At 40.6% G+C, this 24,936-nt stretch overlaps 1 protein-coding gene across 1 annotated transcript in view; it reads right to left on the bottom strand.

The window, feature by feature from the left end:
• Positions 1 to 23,397, bottom strand: part of LOC144769776 (galectin-3-binding protein-like) — a 39,079-nt gene extending 15,682 nt beyond the window's left edge. Inside the window, exons 1-2 of the mRNA XM_078653959.1 lie at positions 23,018 to 23,397; positions 13,981 to 14,089 (exon numbers count right to left, since the gene is read on the bottom strand). Of these exons, the coding sequence (XP_078510085.1) occupies positions 13,981 to 14,041 (61 nt within the window). The 5' untranslated portion in view covers positions 14,042 to 14,089; positions 23,018 to 23,397. The remainder of the gene's footprint in view (positions 1 to 13,980; positions 14,090 to 23,017) is intronic.
• Positions 23,398 to 24,936: the final 1,539 nt, after the last annotated feature.

Genomic DNA, 24,936 nt, shown 5'->3' on the forward strand with positions numbered 1-24,936 from the left:
CATGACGCAAGTTGTCACAATACAACATAAGTCCTTATCTGAAATTCACTCACCCGCTCAAAGCCACTTTATGTGACTTTGTGTGGTTTAGTAAATACAAAATAACGCAAGGCAGCACATAACGCTGACTTGCATTACTTTGCATCTGGGAAGCGTTCTATGGTTGGAACATAGGGATTCGCATACATCCCTCCATGGTTTTTGATGCAATCCCAGATTAACTAAAATCAATAAACCTGAGATTGCACCAACATCCCAGACCTAGGCTTAACGAGGAGAAATATATTTATTTCTTCCTGTGACTTCCTGTTTATTTGTGTGATGCATTATTCGTTAAACAATGACAAACTAAAATGCCTTTAAGGATTGTTTTTGTGAAGGTAGCCCTTCCTGCACAAAAACAATCCTGCTCGTAATGCAGGCACCCTTGCAGCATGGCGCAAGGGCGCCTACGTTGGTGCTAGGCAGGCTCAAGAGCACCAGCACATGGAGGAAACAGAAGCTCACCATATCTTAGTTGATATGGTGCATTTCTGCTCTCTCCTTTTCACGCAACCCAGAGCAACAACTTTGCTTCCTGCCCTGCCTTGCATGAAATGTTAGTAAATATGTCCCTTTGGTTTCAACCTGTAGGGCACAGATTCAGATCCCACTCAGATTTAGTGTACCTTCTCCAATGATATTTATGTAACCTCTACGTATTTTGTTCCAGTCTCAGAAAGATAGCTTTCTTCATATCTTTCTTGAAATGATGCACAGACAGAATAGAACGTTTTGTTAAAAATTGTCAGCTCTGGCATTTTGTGGATATTTTTAAATGTCAACAATGTGTGCTTTACAAATGCGCGCTCAGCTATCCGTTAGGTGGACAAATTGTTAATTTCTGATGTTCACTGCTTTGATTCACTAGTAAGATCGAGTCACTCGAAGTGTCACATTTGGCTTTTGAATGTCTCTTATATGCACAATGTATCCATAGAAATGTGGCACATACGCAATTTGAAAACTTGCCAGCTATGGTTCAAAATTGTGATGTGCAGCCAAAATTGTGGCGCCCATGATGGAATGTGGGGGATTCTAAATTGTGGTTCAAAGCTCTCAGACATCAATCATGATTGCCTCTATCATTTACTGTCCTGCACACATCCCTGTTAACAAAGTGATCGCAATATGTGTCATAATATATTTGTAAATGAAAGGCCGCACAGATAAGGATGTTGAGAGTTAAAACTAGAAATCTATTTGAGTGAAGTTCCTATGTTAGTTTTAGCACAGGAAGTTGAACAGTTAAATATTTACAAGGTATAAGTTTAAAAAAAGGCTAGGTTACATTTTTAGCTTTCCAAGAGTTTGAAAGAATTTTGAGGAAAGATTGTGTGGCAAGTGACTATTTGGGGATAAGGCTAACCGACTTGATCAGATGGGAGTGGCAACTCGACAAAAGCTACCTTACTTCATTGCACAAGTCCAAGTCAATATTGAGATTTATAAACAGTCACAGATACGGCTGCTGACCCCTGCATTGGAGGTCTACTGTGCCAAAGCCCAAAGCGCCACACTTTATGGCACTGAGATTTGGGGCTACATCAATACACACACATTGAAGGTGTGTGTCACATCTTTGTGAGATCCATTGTCTCTGTACCGTTTACCACTTCCCTGACCCCATTATTTTTAGGTCGAGCGACCTATCTCAATGCGCATGCGCATTGAGCGGGAGCGAGATATATAGGGGCTTATCGAAAGTTTACCTAACTGGCGATTTGATGCTGTGCCCGTGCGCTTTTAAAATGCGCGTGCACAGCATCAAATCGTCAGCCATCTGTTGCCCAGCTTGGTGCCGCTCCACCCCCTGCGGCATCAAAGGCTTTCACGGCCGGTCGGCCGTGCTTTCAGTTTGCCGCTCCACCCCCTGCGGCATCAAAGGCTTTCACGGCCGGACTCCGGCCGTGACTCGCATTTCTCCTTCCTTCGTGCCCAGCCCCCCTCCCAGCACTGCCTTGTTTAGTTAAGCTTTGTTTACAATGTGGTTTCATTTGTACAAGTGCTGTGTCCTGCTTAGATATATCAATCTGGCATTTCACTGTCTTGTTTCACGCATTTTTATTTGAACGGTGTAAACTTTTTTGTTATGTAAGCAGAATTTATGGCATTTTGCCCCACGCATAATTTCGGGTATTTTGCGTCATGCTTCGTACCTGAGATTTCAGAAATCAAGAATTATTCCTTGTAGAATTATTCCTGGTCGCAATATTAAATACCATTCAGGTGGAAATCCTATCAAGAGCACGGAAAAAAGTAAATGACTCAAACGTGAAAAGCTGCTGTTTGCAGCATTTTAATTTCTTGCGCTATTATTTTTGTGCGACATGCGTCATCCAGAGGCGCATTCTGCACTATAAGTTTGTGCTATATACCAGATTTCCATTTTATGCCATTTCAAAAATGCTCAGCACTGTTTTTAACTCCTCTCTAGGTATATGTTCTTTAGTGGAAGAAAATGTTCGCTTGTGTAATATATAGTTTTGAAAGGGGTTGTCCTCATAAAACATCCGTCACTTCCTCACATGACATGGTACTTGCTGTATTGGGAATTTGGCTTTTGTGGGCAAGGTTATTTCCCCTCACCCACTTCTATTTTCATCATTTCATAGTTGGCATTCAAAACAAATAAACATTGACCGAATTATCTATATAGCTTACAATATGTGCAGCTGGAAAATGTGTGTGATCTTGACAATGAACAGTTTATCCCATAATATTTCGAGCCAGTAACTTGCTGCCCAGTTACCTTGCAGCCTCTGTACTTCCAGGGCCGGGGGACTTAAAGCATCGCCACCAACTGACAGGGCATCAGACTTCTATACCTTCAACAACTTTCAGAAACACACCCCCGTCTCACACTTTCTGGATTCCAGGCGCTGCATCTTGTTTTGTGTGTGCAATGTTTACAATTTTTGCATCCTTGCTTAAAAATGCGAGTATTTCAATGTTTTAGTTATGCGAAGTCTCTTCTTTCTCCGTGATTTAAAAGGAATAAAAACATTCTTAACACACGTTAACGTCCGGCGCCACTTCAGTCGCAACTAACTGGATTTGATTAAATGTTGACTATTGTTGTGCTCTCTTAACTTGCGCAGCCAGGTATTGAAAGGTTGGTATGTGGTTGCTGCTGCCCCACCACATCCACCACATGCACCACCACTACATCCACCACCCCATCCACCACCACCACCACCACCACCGCATCCACAACCACCACCGCATTCACAACCACCACCGCATCCACCATCACCACATCCACCACCACCACATCCACCGCATCCACCACCACATCCACCATCACATCCACCACCACATCCACCACCACATCCAACACATCCACCACCACTTCCACCACCACCGCATCCACCACCACCGCATCCACCATCACCGCATCCACCACCACCACATCCACCACCACCACATCCACCGCATCCATCACCTCCACATCCACCATGACATCCACCGCCACATCCACCACATCCACCACCACCACATCCACCACATGCACCACCACCGCATCCACCACCACATCCACCACACCCACCACCACACCCACCACCACCACATCCACCGCATCCACCACATCCACCACATCCACCACATCCACCACCACATCCACATCAACCACCACTTCCACCACCACATCCACCACCACTTCCACCACCACATCCACCACCACAACATCCACCACATTCACCACCACCACCACATCCACCATCACCTCCACATCCACCTCCACATCCACCACCACATCCACCACCACATCCACCACCACATCCACCGCCACATCCGCCGCCACATCCACCGCCACATCCACTGCCACATCCACCGCCACATCCACCACCACATCCACCACCACATCCACCATCACCGCCACCATCACCTCCACATCCACCATGACATCCACCGCCACATCCACCACCACATCCACCACCACCACATCCACCACATGCACCACCACCGCATCCACCACCACATCCACGACCACATCCACCACCACATCCACCACCACCACATCCACCGCATCCACCACCACCACCACCACCACATCCACCACCACATCCACCACCACATCCACCACCACATCCACCACCACATCCAACACATCCACCACCGCATCCACCACCACATCCACCACCACATCCACCACCACTTCCACCACCACCACATCCACCTCATCCACCACCACCACCACATCCACCACCACATCCACCACCACATCCACCATAAAATCCACCGCCACATCCACCGTCACATCCACCGTCACATCCACCATCACATCAACCACCACATCCACCATCACATCCACCGCCACATCCACCGCCACATCCACCGCCACATCCACCGCCACATCCACCGCCACATCCACCACACCCACCACCACCACATCCACCACACCCACCACCACCACACCCACCACCACTACATCCACCACCCCATCCACCACCACCACCACCCCATCCACCACCGCATCCACCACCACCACTGCATCCACCATCACCACATCCACCACATCCACCACCACCACATCCACCGCATCCACCACCACATCCACCACCACGTCCACCATCACCACCACATCCACCACCACATCCACCACCACATCCACCATCATCACCTCCACCATCACCTCCACATCCACCATGACATCCACCACCACATCCACCACATGCACCACCACCGCATCCACCACCACATCCACCACCACATCCACCACCACCACATCCACCGCATCCACCACCACCACATCCACCACATCCACCACATCCACCACCACATCCACCATCCACCACCACATCCAACACATCCAACACATCCACTACCACTTCCACCACCACCTGCGTCCACCACTGCCACCACATCCACCGCATCCACCACCACCACATCCACCGCATCCACCGCATCCACCACCACATCCACCACCACATTCACCATCACCTCCACATCCACCATGACATCCACCGCCACATCCACCACCACATCCACCACATGCACCACCACCGCATCCACCACCACATCCACCACCACATCCACCACCACCACATCCACCACCACATCCACCACCACATCCAACACATCCACCACCACTTCCACCAGCACCGCATGCACCACCACCACCGCATGCACCACCACCACCGCATCCACCACCACCACATCCACCACCACCACCGCATCCACCACCACCACATCCACCACCACCACCACATCCACCACCTCATCCACCACTGCATCCACCACCACATCCACCACATCCACCACACCCACCACCATCACATCCACCACCACATCCACCACCACTTTCACCACATCCACCACCACCACATCCACCACCACCACATCCACCACCTCAACCACATCCACCACCTCTACCACATCCACCACCACCTCCACCACATCCACCACCACCTCCACCACATCCACCACCACCACCACATCCACCACCACCACCACATCCACCACCATCACCACCACCACCTCAACCACATCCACCACCTCTACCACATCCACCACCACCTCCACCACATCCACCACCACCTCCACCACATCCACCACCACCACCACATCCACCACCACCACCACATCCACCACCATCACCACCACATCCACCATCACCACCATCACCACCACTACCACATCCACCACCACCATATCCCCCAGATCCACCACCACATCTATATGTGTGTGTGTGTGTGTGCGGGTGTGTGTGTGTGTGTGTGTGTGTAGGTGCAAATGCAATGTTCTTGGATTTTCCTCACAATAAAATACACTGAACATAATCTTCACAAAATTTATTTACAAACGTTTAAGCTATTGCCATTATAAATTACAATACATTTTATTTAAGTATTAATTATTTACAAAATTAAAAGCCATTGTTATTTGTAATATCAATACATGTAAGTCACGTAAATACAACACACATTACATTACAAATGCTATAGGTGTCACATTTGCGAAAGTTAAAACTATTGACATTGTAACTGACAAAGCTATTAATTTTGCTATTTTCAAAACCAACACATAAATAAAAAAAGTGTCATTTACAATACCAATCGCTCAAACTTTCCTAATGCGAGACCTATTGCATTTCCAATGCTTGTTTGATCTAGGGATCAACAGAATTAGGAATGTGGCTTTGCTTAAACCTATAATGTACTGGCTGTGGCTGTGAACCATTCCTGCTGGCTGCTTAACAACTCAGTTTTTTTGTATTAAGCTTTGTCCCAAGCCTGAACCTTTTTTGGATCAGATCTCACCACCCTTATCAAAAAGTCTGTTTATCAGGTTCCGGCTGGTTTGCCTTTTCTTAAGGACTTTTAGGCACCAGGCCATTGATTTAGTATTGGTAATATGCCTTGCATGTGGTTTAGTACAAGACTCCTAGGAACATATTTTGTTCTTCTACACTAAATATCATCTAATCCGCAGAAGGTGGATACGACCAATATTGTTACATTTATGGATCAAGTAATATGGGGTTGCTTGCAGAATCTTGAAGACTGATACATCTGATCCAATAGTTTTTGGGGTAAGCCAGTTCTTATTACATTTCTGGACTAGGCACCAGAAGTTTTTGACTCAGGCTGACCAGAAGGTGAATTAGCAAGTGATTGTTAATATGACTTTGGAGCTAAAGTATAGTATGGGAAGCTCTGTTTAGGAAAAATTGTCAATCTTTTAGCACTTTAAATTTTACCGGACTATGAAGTTACCCAAATTAAATGTTTGCACTTTTATCGCTTTATTCACCATTTTAAAGCTGATATATATTAACAACACTATCTATACTGAATTTTTTTAATTCATATTTTAATTAAGAACGAGATTACCCAAATGTATGGATTATTATGAAACACTTTAATGGTTTGAAATAGAAAAAAGGAAAGAGAGAGAAAAAAAAGAGAAAAAGAAGTACTGAATAAAGGTTTTTTTTTTTTGCTTGGGCAGGCTGCTGGAATCCCATTGATATTGGCTGTCCTTTTTTATGGTATCATGAGATTGATATATCTTATCCAGCAACTTTCATCACACATCACTGATCAGACCTCAAAGATAAGATACTTCTGCAAACTGAACAAGTCTCCAAACTACAATCTGAGCTTGTTAACCTACAAATCAAGGTTGATGATGTAAAAAATCGAGCACGAAGATGCAATCTCAGTATAACAGGGGTTCCGGACGGCATCAAAAAATGGCAGATCAGTAGTAGAAGTCGTCTCAGACCTTATATCTAAACATGTATGCCCGTAAGTCGCAACACAGAAGACTGACCTTACCATTACTCCCTGCAGTTCTGTATCCAAAAGCCAAATATCTGAACTATCATTGTAAACTTTTGCGACTTCAGAATTAAGGATAAGATTTTGGCATACACCATCTGGATAAAGTATATAAGACTTCTGATAATTATTCATTTAAAGTATTTTCAGACATTTCCACCTTTTCTGCACGGCGTAGGGAGGAGTTCAGAGGTATGATAAACTCTTTTTAGGAACTTGGGGCCCCGGTAGGCATTATCCAGCAATCCAAATTGAAAGTGTTGCATAAAGGGATAGCCTGTATCTTCCACTCTGTTGAGATGGCACAGGTGTTTCTACAGTCCCTACAGCACTCAGGGGGTGAAAATAAGGGGTAGCTTTGCTTCTAAACTCCTAGGCAAGAATGACAGAGGATATGGGTCTGCAGTATTTTTCCTTCTCTCTTTCTTATCTTCTTTTTTTGCTTCCTGCTCTCTTTGTCGCTTTGCTGCTATCTTTCGCCGCCATTTGCCCGCTCACCGCCTTGGGTGCCATGGCACAGCAACCCAACTTAGGGAAGAAGGAGGTTTGGCAAGGGCACAGAGTGGGGGGGGAGGGGAGAGGGAAATCACTACCAGGGGGAGTTTACATGTCATTCAAGGAGATTTCACTCTTCGTCTCGAATTGACTTTTTTCTTGTTTCCCATGCCCTTTTAAATACTGAATCCGAGCTTATTGAAAACCACTTCTCTGACCATGTGCTAATTTCAGTACAATTTTGAATTCCATCTCAAGCGCAAACCAAGTTCAGATGGCATTTGATAAGTCTCTTTTAGTCAATGAGCAATATGTGGCCAATATGCTCGTGGCATTAGAAGAGTTCTTGAAATGCAATGTGGATACAGCTTCTCTATTTGAAGTATGGGGGGACCTTAATGCATTTTTTCGAGGGAAAGTAATCTTATAAAGCTTACAAAAGGAAAAAAAAAAAGAGTACGAAGAAAGGTCTAAAATAGAAAAACAACTCTCCATAACTACAGTAAATTATTTAGCAGTACCCTCTTTGGAAAGTAAAAACAAGCTCGACCAAGCAAAGTATAATTTACAAGGCTTTTATACCTCTAAGGAGATCTTAGCACATGATGCAGTACTCCAAAAAAGATATGAAGAAAATGATCACATTGGTAGATACCTTGCCTGGTCAGCAAAACGCAGGGCCAATATGAATAGTATTAAAAAAATAAAATACCCAGTTACTGGGAGATCTACATCTCATCCCCAGGAAATTCTAGCTGCTTTCCTTAAGCATTATAGGTAGCTTTATTCTGACTCCCATAATACTTCAACAGACAAAGCTGTTAATTGGTTAAATGGGATTAACTGCCCCTCAGTTTCTATAGAGCAAAGAGACTCTCTGTGGACATTACATTAGATGAAGTTAATCGCGCGGTGGTGTTATCACCATTGGCAAAAGTAAGCAGGCTTGACGGGGTCCCAATTGGGGTTTACAAGTTTTTTTTTACCTCAGCTTAATACTTTTTTGAGATGATTATTTAATGGGATTCTTAAAGGTGATATGGTCCCCGCTATTATCAGTCAAGTTGCGGTAGTCAGCTTTTTCAAGAAAGGGAAAGCAGAGGAGGAGGTCAATTCTTATCATCCGATAAGTTTACTTAACAAAAACTATAAGATCTTCTCAAAAATCCTCGCCAGTCGATTAGCACAGGCGACCCTATCTCTTATACATCGGGACCTGAATGGTTTCATCCCAGGCAGATTACTAGCCACTAATAACCATTACCTTCTTCAATCAATCGACTATTTTAATACTAATAAGATTAAAGCAGTAGTTTAAATGCTAGACGCCGAAAAAGCGTTCAACGGAGTTCAGTGGAATCTATTGTTTCCTATCTTGAATATATTTGTGATTCCAGCTGAATTATGTCAAGCAGTGAGTCATGTATACTGTGGTGCCTAGGCGTCCATCATAATAAATGGGAATAGTGGCGGTAACATCTCTATCAGTCAGGGAACGTGTCAAGGCTATCCCCTCGCTCCAACTCTTTTCTCTTTATTTATCGAACTGCTAGCCTGTTCAATAAGGAAAGAACATGCCAACTTAATCCCTGTCCCTGGCACTGCAAAACGTGAGCTATTTGCAGCTGATATGGCTTTATACTTGACTGCCGAGGAAGATAATATCTTGCAAACTCTAATTAAATTAAGCTAATTTACGGCTATTGGGGGATATAAAATAAATCACACAAAGTCAGAGGCCCTGCTCTTTAATTGCTCTTCCGATATATTACCTTTTCAATGCAAGGACATCAGTACCTAATGACTCAAGCCATAAGGTATCTATGGATATTTGTCACGTCTTGCTTGGAGGACTTATTTTCACTCAATTTCATTCCTACACTTAATAAGATGCGTAATCTGCTGGTACAATCGAAGGACCTCCCCCTAAAAATTATGGGACAGGTTGCGCTTATTAAAATGAATATACTCCCTCTTTCCGTATTTTTCTTTTCTAATTTAATGGTAAAGGTTCCTCAGTCCTTCTTTGACCAGATCAATTCTGAAATAAGACGCTCTATATGGCAGGGAAAAAAAACTAGACTGAAATTAGAAACCTTACAACTAGATGTGGAAGATGGAGGCCTTGCGTTACCTAATTTTCTATTATATTACCAAGCTTCACTTATCAACTGGCTGAATTATAATGATTCAGAAGAGATGCATTCCGCTCATTTTGTCTTGACTCTAACGCTTAGGGAACCCAAGAGTACCCTTTTCCCATTTTTACAAATCCCCAAACTCCCGAACAAATCACAATATAAAATTCCCAGGATTATATCCTCTCAGTTCCAATAGATCTGGGACGCCTTTGGAATCCCCTGTTTACATTCTCAACTGAGATTAGCAGAATACATCCCCTTGGGACTCCGGATGCCAGTTTGAACCTATGGACAATGGGCAAAACTCTGGTTTCTTGAGCTACAAGATTTCTTTAAAAATGAAAGTTTACTAATATGGCAGGAAATAGAGAGCAGAACATTAGTATAAAGATGCCTGTTTTCTTTAGTTATTTTCAGATAAGCAAATTCTGTTCGGGGTTAATAAACTCAGATATCTGAGAAGGCTCTTTACTGACTAAAGTTCATTTTATACTTCGAATTAGAGGAATTGAAAATTGGTTTAAATCGCTTAAGACTACCCAGAATAAGTGAATGGTGCCAAACAACCTAGAAAGAATTTGGAGTCCATTGGCTGTCGTCTTCATTTTTAACAATAGAAAGGTTTTGATAAAATGTGTTGTAAGGCGGTATGACCTGCTAATTTAAGGAGGGTGGCATTTTTTAGCAAATGTATGATTTACTTTACTTCGGCCAAACTCCACAAATTGTATCCAGCAGTAGACCCTTGATGTTTTAGGTGTCAGCATGGAAATGTGGATTGGCTTCATGTAGTATTTACATGCACCCATTTAATGAATTTTTGGGAAAGTGTTTTTTCAGAAATTAGAAGAAGGCTGGCAGTTGATCTTCCTCCCGAGGCCTTTGCTGCCCTTTTAGGGCACTCAGAGTCTCGAGATGAACTTACTTTGGCGCAAAGCCAATTTATTTTATTGCCACTTTGGATGCAAGATCATTAATTCTTGCCAACTGGAAATCAGTAACTATGCCGACAATTTCCCAATGGTTAATAAAAATGCAAAGAATTTTTAGACGGGAAACTATACACGCAAAAAGAGTGGGATCAGTAGTCAAATTGAATAGAATATGGAAGGAGTGGAAGTAATTAATCTTAGTGGGAGATCAGGACACTTGACAAGGTAGATGTAGATAAAATGAATGTCAGTATTTTACTATTTATGACTAACTTTGTAAGGATTTATATTTATGTATTCTCTAACTGTAAATATTTCGATCTCTATACGCACTTTATGTAAATACCTGAATTGAAATGTTTTATATGCTACATTAAAAATAAAGAATAATTAAAAAAAAGAGATTGATACATCTGATGTACGGTTACTTTACTGCACCCCAGAAAACTGCAGAGTTTTCAACTGTTTTTATGAATTGTTTCTAAGAGAAACTTTTCTTGTTCTATTGTTTTAACTTTGTTTCTTAAATTAATTTGGATTGTTTTCCCATGCCAGTAAATGGTAGCATGATACATCATGTATAATGGTTTATTGAATTGTTGCAAAATGTTTATAATTTGCACTCCTTTTTTAGAGTTAGTTTAAACTATATGTAACTTTTTTTATATAAACACCTGGTGCAAACCCATATCTCAACTAGCCCCAGTCAAGTTAGCATAAATAAATAAACCACAGACACCTGTGTTATGGGTTGCACTATCCACTTGCTCACTCTTACGCGATGCGTTATCTTCTCAGTTTTAAGGATAGAAAAATATTTGCAATACATTTTCCACAACGATATTTCAAAAAATTAAAGACGTGATTGTTGCTCATCACTTAGCATTATCATACTATTCACAGTAGAAGCTGAACACAGATAGGAACAAAACAATATATAAATGTCATGAAACAGTTTTTAGATTTTCTTTGTTCAAAACCGCTTTTATTCTTCTTTTTCCATCATCAGATGTATTCGTTTGAAATCTTCAAACAACTCTCCACAAATCAACATATGAAGACATATCCCAATGCATTTCGGTATGCACCTTCGTCAGGGGAATGCTCTATAAATAACATAAAACTCTATCACTATACATTACAATTTATGAGTTATTCACATTTTTTTAATCCAAAGTCATTTTGTCTGTGTGCACAGAAACCCAAAGATTTACCAGCTAGGTACTCACATATTCTGTATTATCATTAAACATGCTCACTAAAATTCACCAGTGAATAGATCCAAAAAACGCCAGAAACTAAATATAACCATGCACGGCCAGTGTCCAAACCAAAAATCACCGTAAACCATGTGTGTGACCTGATATTCCAAAGCATGCCACTAACTCGTTAACTCTCCTACCTTCACTGATCACAATCGAGCAGATAGCAGTGATGTCTAAATAATCGATAATGCTTAGCCGAATTTCTGCAAAGAAGTAGTATCGTACATGAGTGTTCATATATGTACGTGAATTCAAACCGCACCCCTACCACCGAGTAGTCACTCACTTGTGCCTGTAACGGAATCCCACTATTTGTATCCTTGATGTTTGTTTGGTTCAATTTCGTGCCGCTTTCTGCAATATAATAGTAAACCTGCCATCAGGCTTGCACCTCTTATTTCCCAAAACTAAATGTATTAAAAAAAGACTCCGTGATTCTCAGAGGTCCAGTCCTTACCTATACTATTATGCGCTCTGCCGTGGCTTCTACAACTCGATCTCTCAGTACTCCAAAATGGTCACGGTATGCCGGTACTTGGCGTCTGACATCACGTATGATGTAGACATAAATAACGGACTACACCTAACTCACCCTATCCAAAATGGCGTGTGTTTACATCCACTCGGTCTGAACAATTATCGAAACAGATGTCATAACCCTAATCATATGCGCTCAATATAAATGTGTTCATTGTCACCTACTAATTATTAATCTTGAAATAATCCCCAAATATAAATGTCTGTGAGGTTTATTGAGCATGAAAATCGATGATACATAAATATGCTGAATACAGAAATGGCAATGAAATGATATATATATGTGAAAAAGATATCAAACATTTCATCAAGTCAATTACATTCTGTTTACAAAAAACAAAGCATCTCTATCTTATCATTAAGACCATAGGGAATCAGTGTCCTAAGGGACTTGATCCAATACGTTTCTCTCTGTGCCAGTAGTCTTGCAATATCAACATGTGGTGTCTCCACCAATCTTTCTAACACAGTAAATCTTAACTGTGGTATTGTGTGACCAACTTCGTGCCAATGTACAGCCAAACAGGATTTCATATTTTTGGTACGTATCATACTTTTGTGCTCTGTCATCCGTACTTTCACCTTCCTTGAGGTGCGTCCAACATAAACAAGTCCACATGGACATTTGATTGCATATATCAAAATGCTGGAGTTACAATCCGATGTGTGGTTAAGTGTTATCCCTTTCCCAGTCTGTGGATGTGCAAAAGAATTACCAACCAACACGTTACCACAATGTCCACAATTTTGGCACTTCATCATTCCCTTTTTGCCTAGATCTTTTACCTCATGTCTGTGACCTTTCAAAATCTCCTTAAGGTTCCTCGACCTCGAATGTGCGAACAGTGGTTTATCAAAAAATACATGTCTGAAATCAGGTTCTTGTTCAATAATCTCCCATCTTTTGTATTGAATTGTTGAACATATTTACATGATCCATCGAAACAAATTTCATTTTTTATAATCAATGAGGTCATGCTTTTATGAATGTATATTTAAATATGAATGCTTTGATTGTTTTCTATCAACCGAATAAAGCTTTGTTTGATGATGATGATGACTATTTGTACTGCATTTTTTTCTGGTGCTTTGGGACACACACCTACCCCGCCCAACAACAAATCAGAGTTCCTTTACAAGGTTGGGGACCTAAGGACGAGTCAGTCCTCTTTAAGGCGCTACATATAAAGGGTTCTGCCCAAGCCTGCCTTGCAAGGTCCTCTATAGGAAATCATACGGTGTACCTTCAAGTCTGAGAAGAGGATGATGAGATGGTGACCCTTACCTGCTGCCAATCCTGATGCAAAAAAAAGTAGGCCAAGCAATGCGTAGATTCCCATTACCATTGTTATTAGGCAGCCTCCTGCGGGACGGCTCTGTAAACCTGACAATACCTGCAACAGGAAGAGGAAAGTCAGAAGAAGGTTTCTATGCACCGAAGCACCACACATGCACACACTAGTGCACGCTCATGCATACGTAAGACTGTCTGGTGTCATCATCCAAAGTTCTGGTATGAGGCTCTTCGCCCATTTCCGGAGCTGTGCTGACAGTCTTTGGTTCAGTAAAAAACAGTATTTGACCAGAGTGGCCTCCAGTATAGAGCTACATTGGCTGAGCCTCAATTCGAAGATGAATGGCCTGATTAGTATGGTATATCAGATGAATAATGGGTCACTGTTTCTCTAGTGCCATTAGTTTTATGCCAGAACATCGCTGACAAAAATATCTTGACATAAACATTGTGTACCATATATAATTTGCAAAAGTATTATCAATTTGGATGTAGGTTTACTCTTATTAGCTACAATAGGGGGATATTTTTGACAATTACATATGGAATACAATATTGTTGTCATACTATATTTTGTTCATTGTATTCTGTTACTATACTCATAAAATCTTACATGTGATGTATTTTGCTATATTACATATTTTAAATAAGAAAGTGTGTAACGAAAGCCTTACTACATAATGCAGTTGTATCTTACTATATTATATTCACTTCTAGCCTCCTCATTGGTTGAATTCTGTCAATCATGTAGATATAGAAAGTAAATAGTTCAAGTGTTGCAAAATTCCTGTGAACCAAAACATGAAAGCACATTTTACCATTTTTGATTTGCTATGCATACCTCTAGTTCACTGTTCACGCACTTCAGTTGCGCCCTTTATGTGATAATCACAGGAAGTGACTGTGCCCCTGTAGGCACTGGGCACAGCCTGCTAACATGCTCAGGAAGCACAGAGCATGGCCTTAGGTTCTAGGTCAGGTCCTGTGCCCAATACCCCTCCACGATACTGTGACACTGTGAAAGAAGTCTCAGAGATGTCAGCTTGACTTCAAGCCCATGTAAAAGATAAACAAGCACAGGCAAATCCATTAGTTCTCACGTGTGCAAGAGCTATGGGCTTTGTCAATGTGTTTGAGCCATGTTGTACCTCAGTTTGGCTGCTATTCAGAATGGCTAAAAGTCAGTGGTATAGAGGAGAGTGGAATGGAGGAGAGTGTAGCAGAGTCACGTGGAGTGGAGTTTCGTGGAGTGTTGTAAAATGTGGAGGCATACAGTAGCAAAGTGTGGAGTGGCACAGAGTGACATTGAGTAAAGTGGTGTAGAGGGGAGTGGGGTGGCGTAGAATGGGGTAAAGCATCACAGTGGACGTTGTTTAGAGTGGAGTGGACTGTCTTAGAGTGGTATGGCGTAGCATGGCATAGAGTGACATAAAGTGTTAAAGAGTGGAGTAGAGTGTTCTGTAATAGAGTGTTGTAGATTGGAGTGGCATAGAGTGAAGTACAGAGGTTACAGAGTGTAGAGTGGATTAGTGTAGAGTGTAGTGGTGAAGAGTAGAGTGGCATAGAGTGCAGTGGCATGGAGTGGGTCGGCGGAGAGTGCAGGGGCGGAGAGTGCAGCGGTGTAGTCTTAATGTTTTGTGTGTAAGTAGGTGAAGGAGGGGGGTTTATGATCAATGGGAGAATGTTTAAAAAAAAAGATATTTAGTATAATATAAAAATAATGTCTCAAAGTAAATAGTTAAATTGAAAGATAAAAAAAGACATAAAATATTTTTGCGACAAGCAATAAAAAACAGGTATATATCATAAACAAGATTGTATACTACATTTTTGGCTCGACATGAATGCATTTAGATATATTTAATTACAGACCTATGCGTAATTGAAAAAGCATTGTAGGGTAAGCGGAATTTAGTTTTGTGTTGGTAAATTTACTGTCCCTCTGGTTACACTCCCCCGATTTGGTATACAGGGGCCTTCTGGTTTTATTTTTAACGTCATAGTTAGGTGAAAGGTTCACTAACAACATAACTCTAAAAACTGCTGAAATTCACCAGTTGTAGTTACAGTTATCTCAAGGTAACTATAACTCGCACCCTCACCATGCACTGCTATTTAACCCACATATTACATCACTCATGATGTCTTCTATGACATCATTGATAATAATCACTTCAACATTTGCAATGAAATTATTGATGAGAAAACTGTGCATGACAGGGCGCGAGTTATAGTTACCTTAGAGCATGATTGATAGTTACTTGAGATAACTGTAGCTATAACTGGTGAATTTCAGTGGGTTTTAGAGTTTAAAACGTTACGTTGCTACTGAAAATTTCACCTAACTATAATGTTACTTTAACCATTTTTTTTCCGGTGAATATATATATATAAAAATATTTTGTAGATGTGGTGTAAATATATGAAATTTGGAATATGGTCTTAAGGAAACTACATTTCTTTTGTAGAAATATTCTTAATTAATTATGTATATGATTTTGTATATGCTTTTGTTCTTCGATAGCTTTGATAATTATTTGAAGACTATGTTAGCAATTTTATGCAAATTATGATTGGATATAATCTAATTCAAGCTTATGCTTAATTTGTGAACATCGCAATATGAGGGCACTATGCCCTATATTCCCTTCTTCCTTCACCTCTTGCTTTATGCAATTGGTGAATATCACTTTAAATCTGTGAAAGGATGTTCCTTTGACCATGTGACCTTGCACACTACTTATGTCACTTCCTTCCTTCTTAACATGACATGTGATCAAGCCTCGGCTGAGGCGAAACGCGTCATGGCGACTGGTGGGCTGTTATTCACAGAATAAACGACACTGGAAACGACTGCACAGAGTTTGTGGCTTATTTCAATTTTCGTGGTCAGCGAGCGGATGCTGGGTTGATTCCGAACTTTTTGGAATATATATATATATATATATATATATATATATATATATATATATATATATATATATATATATATATATATATATATATATACATATGTATGTATGTATGGATATATATAAATATATATATCCAGAAAGCAGTTGCCTGCAGATGAAGGAGCCCACAGAGATGTTAAAAATCGGCCTTCTTTATTCATTGGATTGGAAACACGGCACAGCAGAAGCGAACTGTTGCCAACAAATGAAGTCCTTTCCGACGCGTTTCGTGCTTGCCGCACTACTTCATGGGATGGGCTTTCATTCAGAGTGACAACTTGGCTATTTGTAGGGCACCAGTGTGTAGTAAGTCCCGCCCACAGGGCGTTGCTGCCGCGTGGCTTTCTGGTTCTTGTGGTGCCACAGTCAAACTTCAGTGAGTTACCAAGTCTGTCATCCTTACTAATTAAACACCAAGTGGGTTATATATATGCATAGTATATATTGTTACTTTAACCTTTGTTTTTTCAGTGAATATATTTATATATAGTATATATATACACAGTATATATTATTAATATTATTAATCAGTGTTTTATAAAGCACTTGACCCCGTAGGGTATCAGAGCGCTTCACAGTTCAGGACATGGCAACTTTTCAGGTACAGAGTTCTGTATGGCAGTAATGTATTCCAGTCCTTTTTAAAGTTGACATCTCTATTTCTTTTGATAACTGTTTTAGTACGTTCGCATGCTGTCAAACTAGAGGGACCATGTCCCCAAGGGAGGCAAGAGCCCTGTAAAGGACAAACAACATTAGCTCTAAAACTCTTGTGTCTTTGAGCGAGAGTATTTTGGCGAGCCATATATGGATGCTCTGTAATGTTTACGGTAAGAATTTACTCATTAAGAAGATCTTGGTTTCTTTTTTATATATATTATACATATATATATAATCAGTGTGGTATTTTTCAAATACCTATTGTCACTTTATTAAAGTGGTAATAGGTAGGGAAAACTATTTATCAGTTTACATATATTTTTTTTAAAAAGTATAACAAGTAGGCAATCAGTATTTGTAATGTATGCAACTCTTTTGAGATTCATTAGCGATTCCTAGTGGGTCGCAAATAGACCTACCTCATGCATATTAATGAGGTAGGACGCAATTTGCGACCCATTAGGAATCACAGACATAATAGGGATAGTGGCCTGCTGAGGTCAGCAGACCACCATGTCTGTGATTGTTTTTTAATAAAGCAATCTATTTTTTCTTTACTGCAGCCTATTTACCTTAAAAGAAAATTAGATGTTTTTAAAAAGAAAAAATTAAACTTTGCAGGTTAATTTTTTAGGAATAGTCAGTGGTCCGTGGGACTATTGCCTGCTCTTAAAAAATATTTGTTTTCCATTCTCAAAGGGCGGGGATCCCTTGGGGACCCCTTCCCATTTGCGGATGGGTTAGCAACTCCTTCAAGGAGTTGGTAAAATATGAATGTTTTTTGAGACCGTGATTCGGTCGCAAAATATTCATACACCACATTCAGAATCGGTATTTGGAAGGAACGCCCTAAACACGCCCCTTTCAAATACCGAATTGCAAACACAAATTGCGAAACGATAATGTGTTACTGAATCACAATTTGTCTTTTGCACATATGTAAAAGCATTTTTGCAGTCAGAAACAATCTGATCGGCTTTTCCCACCACAAAAAATGCTTCGTACATGTGGTTCTATATTTTGTGAATATAATATGCTAAAGTGTATTTTCCAATTATAGCATATCTAAATATGCTGAACAAAGGGTACAGAGTAGCACGTTAACTACTAAAAATTACTACACTACTTAAAATAAAATGTTGGTGTGCCACAAAAATATAGAGAAATTTTGAAATAACAATAGTACCCTTACAAAATAATTTTGTGTTACCACGGTCGTATCGTGCAACACCTTGTTCATACAAAAAAATATAAAGAAAATTATAAATATGTTGCAAAACCTATTACCATTTTATTAAACTGTTAATAGGTAAGGCAAAAATACCAAACCAATTACTTATCCATATCCGAAGGTGTAAAGCAGAACATGGGAAAAGTGTACCTGAAAACAACCTGCCTGCCTTGAACCTTTGTAAAGGTAGTCAATAGCCAACAGCTAATGATTTGGCATCACTATGTACTATGGTAGTACAGCGAAATACACATATATTTTGGAAACATACTGCGTAAACTGATCTCACAAAATTTAAATAAATTAAAAGTTCTATAACAGTTAGACTACTTACTACCTGCACTACCCAAAATAAGCATCTGTGCAACATAATATCTAATCGAGCCAAGTTTTCGGCAAATCCGAATGATGGATTTCGCAATACACACATTTTGCATAAATTAAGCAACACGCATTGAATTTAACCAACTGTTGAGAACCCCACGACATTTACATATTATAGCATATATTTTGTTGAAAAAACATTTCCATCTTTGGACTCACTTTAACGCTACACTTCTTTTCATGTACACCCTCCACCTTACGACACTCCACTCCACTGTCTAACTGTGTAGTTTACGCCACTCTACTGTACAAAATTTACAGTATGCTACTCCACTTTAAGACCCTACACTATACGCCACTACATTCTACGCTAATCGACTGTATGTTACTCCACTCTATTTGACCCAACTGGACTGAAGACCATTGCAATGTACACCACTATACTCTACGCTATTATACTGTTCACCACTGTATTCTATTACACTTTCGTGTTTGCCAGTTTACTGGACGCCCCTAAACTATACTGCTCGCAACTTGACGCTATTCCACTGTACCCTACTCCAATTGACTCTATTCCACTACATACTATTCCACTGTGGCCCACTTGATGGTACACTACCGGAGTGAACCCTATTCCAGTCTCCGTTACTACACTCTATGCCACTGCAATGTACTGAAATGCACTATACGCCACTGCACTGTAATACAAACGCCTGTATTTCTTTCGCTTTACAAGAATACATTCTGAGCCACTCCACTAAACCACTCTTTACTGTACATGACTTCACTCTACGCTTCTATAATTAACCTGATTGAGTTGGACGCAACTGTACTGTTTGCTACTCCACTATATAGCACTCCTCTCTACATAGAAACAGTTAATGCCACTAAACTCAACTTTATTACACTAAACACTACTCCACTCTCTAGAACTATAGTTTATGCTATTCCACTATACGCTATAGCACTGTATTGTATTACACTGTACCCCAATGTAGTCTACAGTATTTCACTCAACACCACTGCACTGTACAGCACTCCATTTTATGCAATTCAACTTTACAACACTACACTGTACCACACTCCACTTTACGTAACCCTACTGTATAGCACTCAAGTTAATGCCACTTCACTCTTTAGCACTCCACTAGTATACCCCACTCCAGTATACACTATTTATGTTTACGCCACTCCACTGTACCACACTTCACTATATGACACTCCACTGTACACTATTTCAGTACATGATACATTACACTCTACGCCACTAGTGTATGTAAATACACTCTACAATATTTACAGGACACCAATCCACTTCACCATGCTCCACTGTTTGCTATCCTACTGTATACCACTGCACTGTACACAATTACACTCTATGCCACGCCAATAAATGCCACTCGATTGTATCCTAGTTGGCTGTACATCACTCCACTCTATGCGGCTCCACTCTATGCCACTCCTCTGAATAGCACTCCACTATACATTACTCCACTATACCTCATACTTTACTTCACTATACCACAATATACCGTCCCAGAGTACATTACTCCACTATACCTCATACTTTACTTCACTATACCACAATATACCGTCCCAGAGTACATTTTACAACACTATCTACCACTATATTGTACCACACTCCACTTAATAACAGTCCACTCTTCTAAATTGGATGAATATTAAAAAATTGTTACTAACAGTGTAAAAACCATTGAATTTCACACAAAAAACAAAAGGTTGTAATTAGGAAAACGTTATTTACGTTTGGTATACAAACTCAAATTACACTCTACAAACATAAAGAATTCTACAGTTATAGTTATCAATTAATTTTATGATTTATCGAACACTTATGCACTCATTACTATCTTATTTGTGCCAAACACACCTCAAAGTATACAAGCATAACAAATGCATAACTTATAGTTACCTTTTGAAATGATCATTTATGCAGCACTTTCATATTGCTATAAATCATACTTACAACTCATATTTATACTTACGCACCACCTTTCAATTATTATCACGAATGCACTTCCGCATACAGTCTTCTCACCTCACTCGCCACACTACATTAACTATAACTCGCCACTGTACCATGCACCAGTTCTGGCTAATATCATTTCTGATGTCATAAGTGATTTATTTACTGCAATAATTTCACATGCTATAAATTATATATAAATTAGATAATAGTCACTGGTATAGGTAGTGCATGGAAGAGGGGCGAGTTGTGCTTAATGTGTGTGTATATATATATATAATAATATCTATATATATAATTATATATATATATATATATATGTGCGTGCTTACATATATAATTACATCTATATACATAATTATATATACGTTCCAAACTCCTGCCACTCCTGGCACTCGGATCTGGATTCCGACACAGAAAAACAGGTACAGACCACACAACAGCGCTATAGATGATTGCTGAGGTGGTTTATTGACCCCTTGTCTCCAGCATGACACGTTTCGGCTACGTCACAGTAGCCTTGATCACATGACATTAGGAACCAATAACTGTGATTTAAATACTGTCCACAATCAAATGGATGGGCGTTAACAGTCAATAGACATAGAAAAATTACTTTTAAAATTGCAATCCAAGGATAAATCCATTTTGCCTGAGACATGGTGAATACAAAAGTTTCACATTAATAAAATTGATGAAGGGCATATCAATTTTGATATAAATGTCCTGCCATGTCTACCACACATGGAAAGTATATTAAAACTAAAGCTTTACTGTTTAAAATAGCCTATATACACAGCGTTGACATAGGTGTATAAACAACCCATACATATTAAAAAAGTGCTAGTGCAACAATCTGTAATAAAGTGCAAGATGCGCAAAGTGCAAATTGAAAGTTCAACTGTAAACTAGAGATGGGAAATATGCCTATCTCATATACTATTTAGTTAACAGTAAATTCATTATACATAGGAAAGCAATGAAATAAAGCATGCTAAAACCCCTATTATGAAGGGTTACATGTTTTATATTTAACAAATATTATCAACACTGCATACGAATATATGACATTGAATATTATCATGACAGTCTACTTAGGTTGGAACATTATGGCATAGTGCCCATTTTCCCCTATATGAAATGCTGTCAAAAGAAGCACATAATACATCACAAGTTGCCATAAATTATGAAAATTGCTAGAATAAATGCAGGTGAAATTGCTGAGGTTCGCCACCACCGGATGGGAAATCATACCTTTAAAGGCTGATGGGAAACAAAGATTTGAAGAACAAATGACAGTTGGCAACAATAACTGGTGCAAGATGGTATAGGCAACCAGGGGTCATAATGATGTAAGACCTATAAGGGTACACTCAAAAGAGCAGAAGCCTGCCACACTCCTATTATCTTTTTGTTTATAAAAAACAGTGCAGATCCTGCCCTGTATTCATCCCATTAGGGATCCTGGTGTTTAAAAGTAATATATATATACTTTCCAGTTGTCTTAAAGTTCTCTCTCAGTTGTCCCCCCCTGATGTTTTTGGGCACTGCATCAATGATAAAGTATTTGAGGTCATTTAAATGACATAATTATATATATATATATATGCGTGTGTATATATAATTTAAAAATATATACTTTAAATCCTGAAAATTTATGGTATGTTTTTATAGAGCTCTTTTCTAAAAAATATACTACTTTAAAATCGATTAAAAAAAAGTTCTTTTTGTCTGTTTTTGGTGTATATTTTTAAGAACAATATTTTTGACACAATATGTTTGTATTCCGATATTTGTGCACAATATTCTGTCAGCGATCCAACCAAATACTTCCCTGTCTCCACTGACAAATTACACCTGCTGATTACTCACCGCTTGTTTTCTTGTATTCTACTTTTCCTTTCCAGATGGCTCAGCACTTCCCAATGGCTAACTTCTCGCCACCGTCCTTTACCTCACACTAGTCTTCTGGCTATTTATACTCTGGCTTCCACCAAAGCTGGACAAACAGGTCGAACAAAAAAAACTGTAGGTACTACCAGAATTCAAAGAAGAGACGCCTGGCGCCTGCATTCGTTTTGTTCGCATACGTTTCGTTTCTGCGATTTGTGCGTCAGTTAGAGAGGCCTCTGGGGCTCTACGCCCTGTTTCCATGCCAGCATGTGCCGAGCGCAATACAAGGGGGGGCCAATAGGCCCCCACGCAAGCATGGCGGGGCCCGGCCCCTCCCACACCCCGTCCCTTTCGGGGCCGCTTGCCCCGCGCCCTCGCCCCGGAAGTACTGGTGTGCTTCCGGGGCGAGGGGGCGGGGTCGCGGCGGCGAAAGGGTTAAAAGCCTGGGGAGCGCGGGAAGCGGCCTCTTTGTGCCCGCGCTCCCAGGCTCGCTCCTCGCCCCACCGTGGGGCCGTGTAATTTTCTCAATTTTGTTTTTTTAGGTCTGCCTCGAGGAGTTAGCAGCAAGACCGGAGCAGACGTGGAGCGGTAGCTGCAAGGGTCCGGTGATCGGGCGTAGCGGAGGAATCCTGTGGATCCAGCGAGGCGGCCGGGGAGAGCACACCGTCGAGCGGCAGGTCCAGGACACCTAAAAGGGACCCTTGAATGCAGAGATAAAAGGTATTCTGCGGGGCGGGCGGGGCACGGTAGCGAGCTGAAGCACCGGCCACAACGAACGGAGATAAGCGGCTTTGAGCGCTTCTACCCAGCTCACGATAAATATTTAAAAACGGAAAATACGTGAGTAGTGTGCGCGATCTGTTCGGGAGGCGAAGATTGAGAGCCGTTGTTTACATAATTTGCCTGCAACGAACTCGGGGCGGGCTCGGCTCTGCCTTTCTCTTTACCGGGCAAGTTTGGTTTTGCAAAAGCTAAGCAGGAACAGCTAGGGCAGAGAGTGGATGGGAGACCAGAGAAGGTTTCCAACGTGTAAAAGTGTTTTGAGAAGCCGTGTTTTCATGCAAGGCAACTGGTGCTATGTAAAGTGCTCTGATAACTTAAAATAAGTATGTGATCAGTGGGGTTGTTGCACATACAGCGAATTTATGTCATAAAAAGTTTAATGTTGTTTTTTTTTTTAATTCTATGAGGGCTCTGCTTTATAGTGTAATTATTCAGGTGAACGTGTCTTCATGTAAGGCAACTGTTGCTATGTAAAAGTGCTCTGATACCTTAAAATGAATATATGATAGGTTGGGGGTTGCACAAACAGCGATTTTATGTCATCAAAAAGTTTAATGTTGTTTTAATTCCATAAGGGCTCTACTTTATTGCAGGCTACCAGGGTGTGCATGGGCTGTACGCCGGGGGGTGTCTAAATACATTTGAGGGTACTTTTGTTTTAACAAGTTTAAGACCGATTGTGTTCCTTACAAAAGACTTTTTGATCTAGTCAGGTCCCCCAAGGGATTTCTTGTATCTGCACATATAAGAAGGTTTGAAGTCGGTCGCTATTAAAGGCACACAAGGACGTGATCTGTAGTGTGTCTTCCAAAACGTCAAAGTGCATGCACTGTGGTCGCCGCAGGCCACAATTTTGCTTTGAAAGCTCAAAGATGTGGATATGTTGCAGTGCTAAAAAGGCATATGCTGCTAGCCTGATTGATTCACTTCCTGACTTTCCTTGTCTCTGGGTAGTGGCTCATATATAAGCAACACCCTTAATGTACCCTAAGGAATTCTCAATTGTCCTTTTGAACAATACATAAGTAAAAACAATAATATTAATTAGCCCAAAAAATTTGACCCTTTATTGACCAATTCATCCACGTTTTGTGCTTTTAAGATGAGTTCACATT

Source organism: Lissotriton helveticus, chromosome 7 (assembly GCF_964261635.1).
Source record: "Lissotriton helveticus chromosome 7, aLisHel1.1, whole genome shotgun sequence".
Lineage (NCBI taxonomy): Eukaryota > Metazoa > Chordata > Amphibia > Caudata > Salamandridae > Lissotriton > Lissotriton helveticus.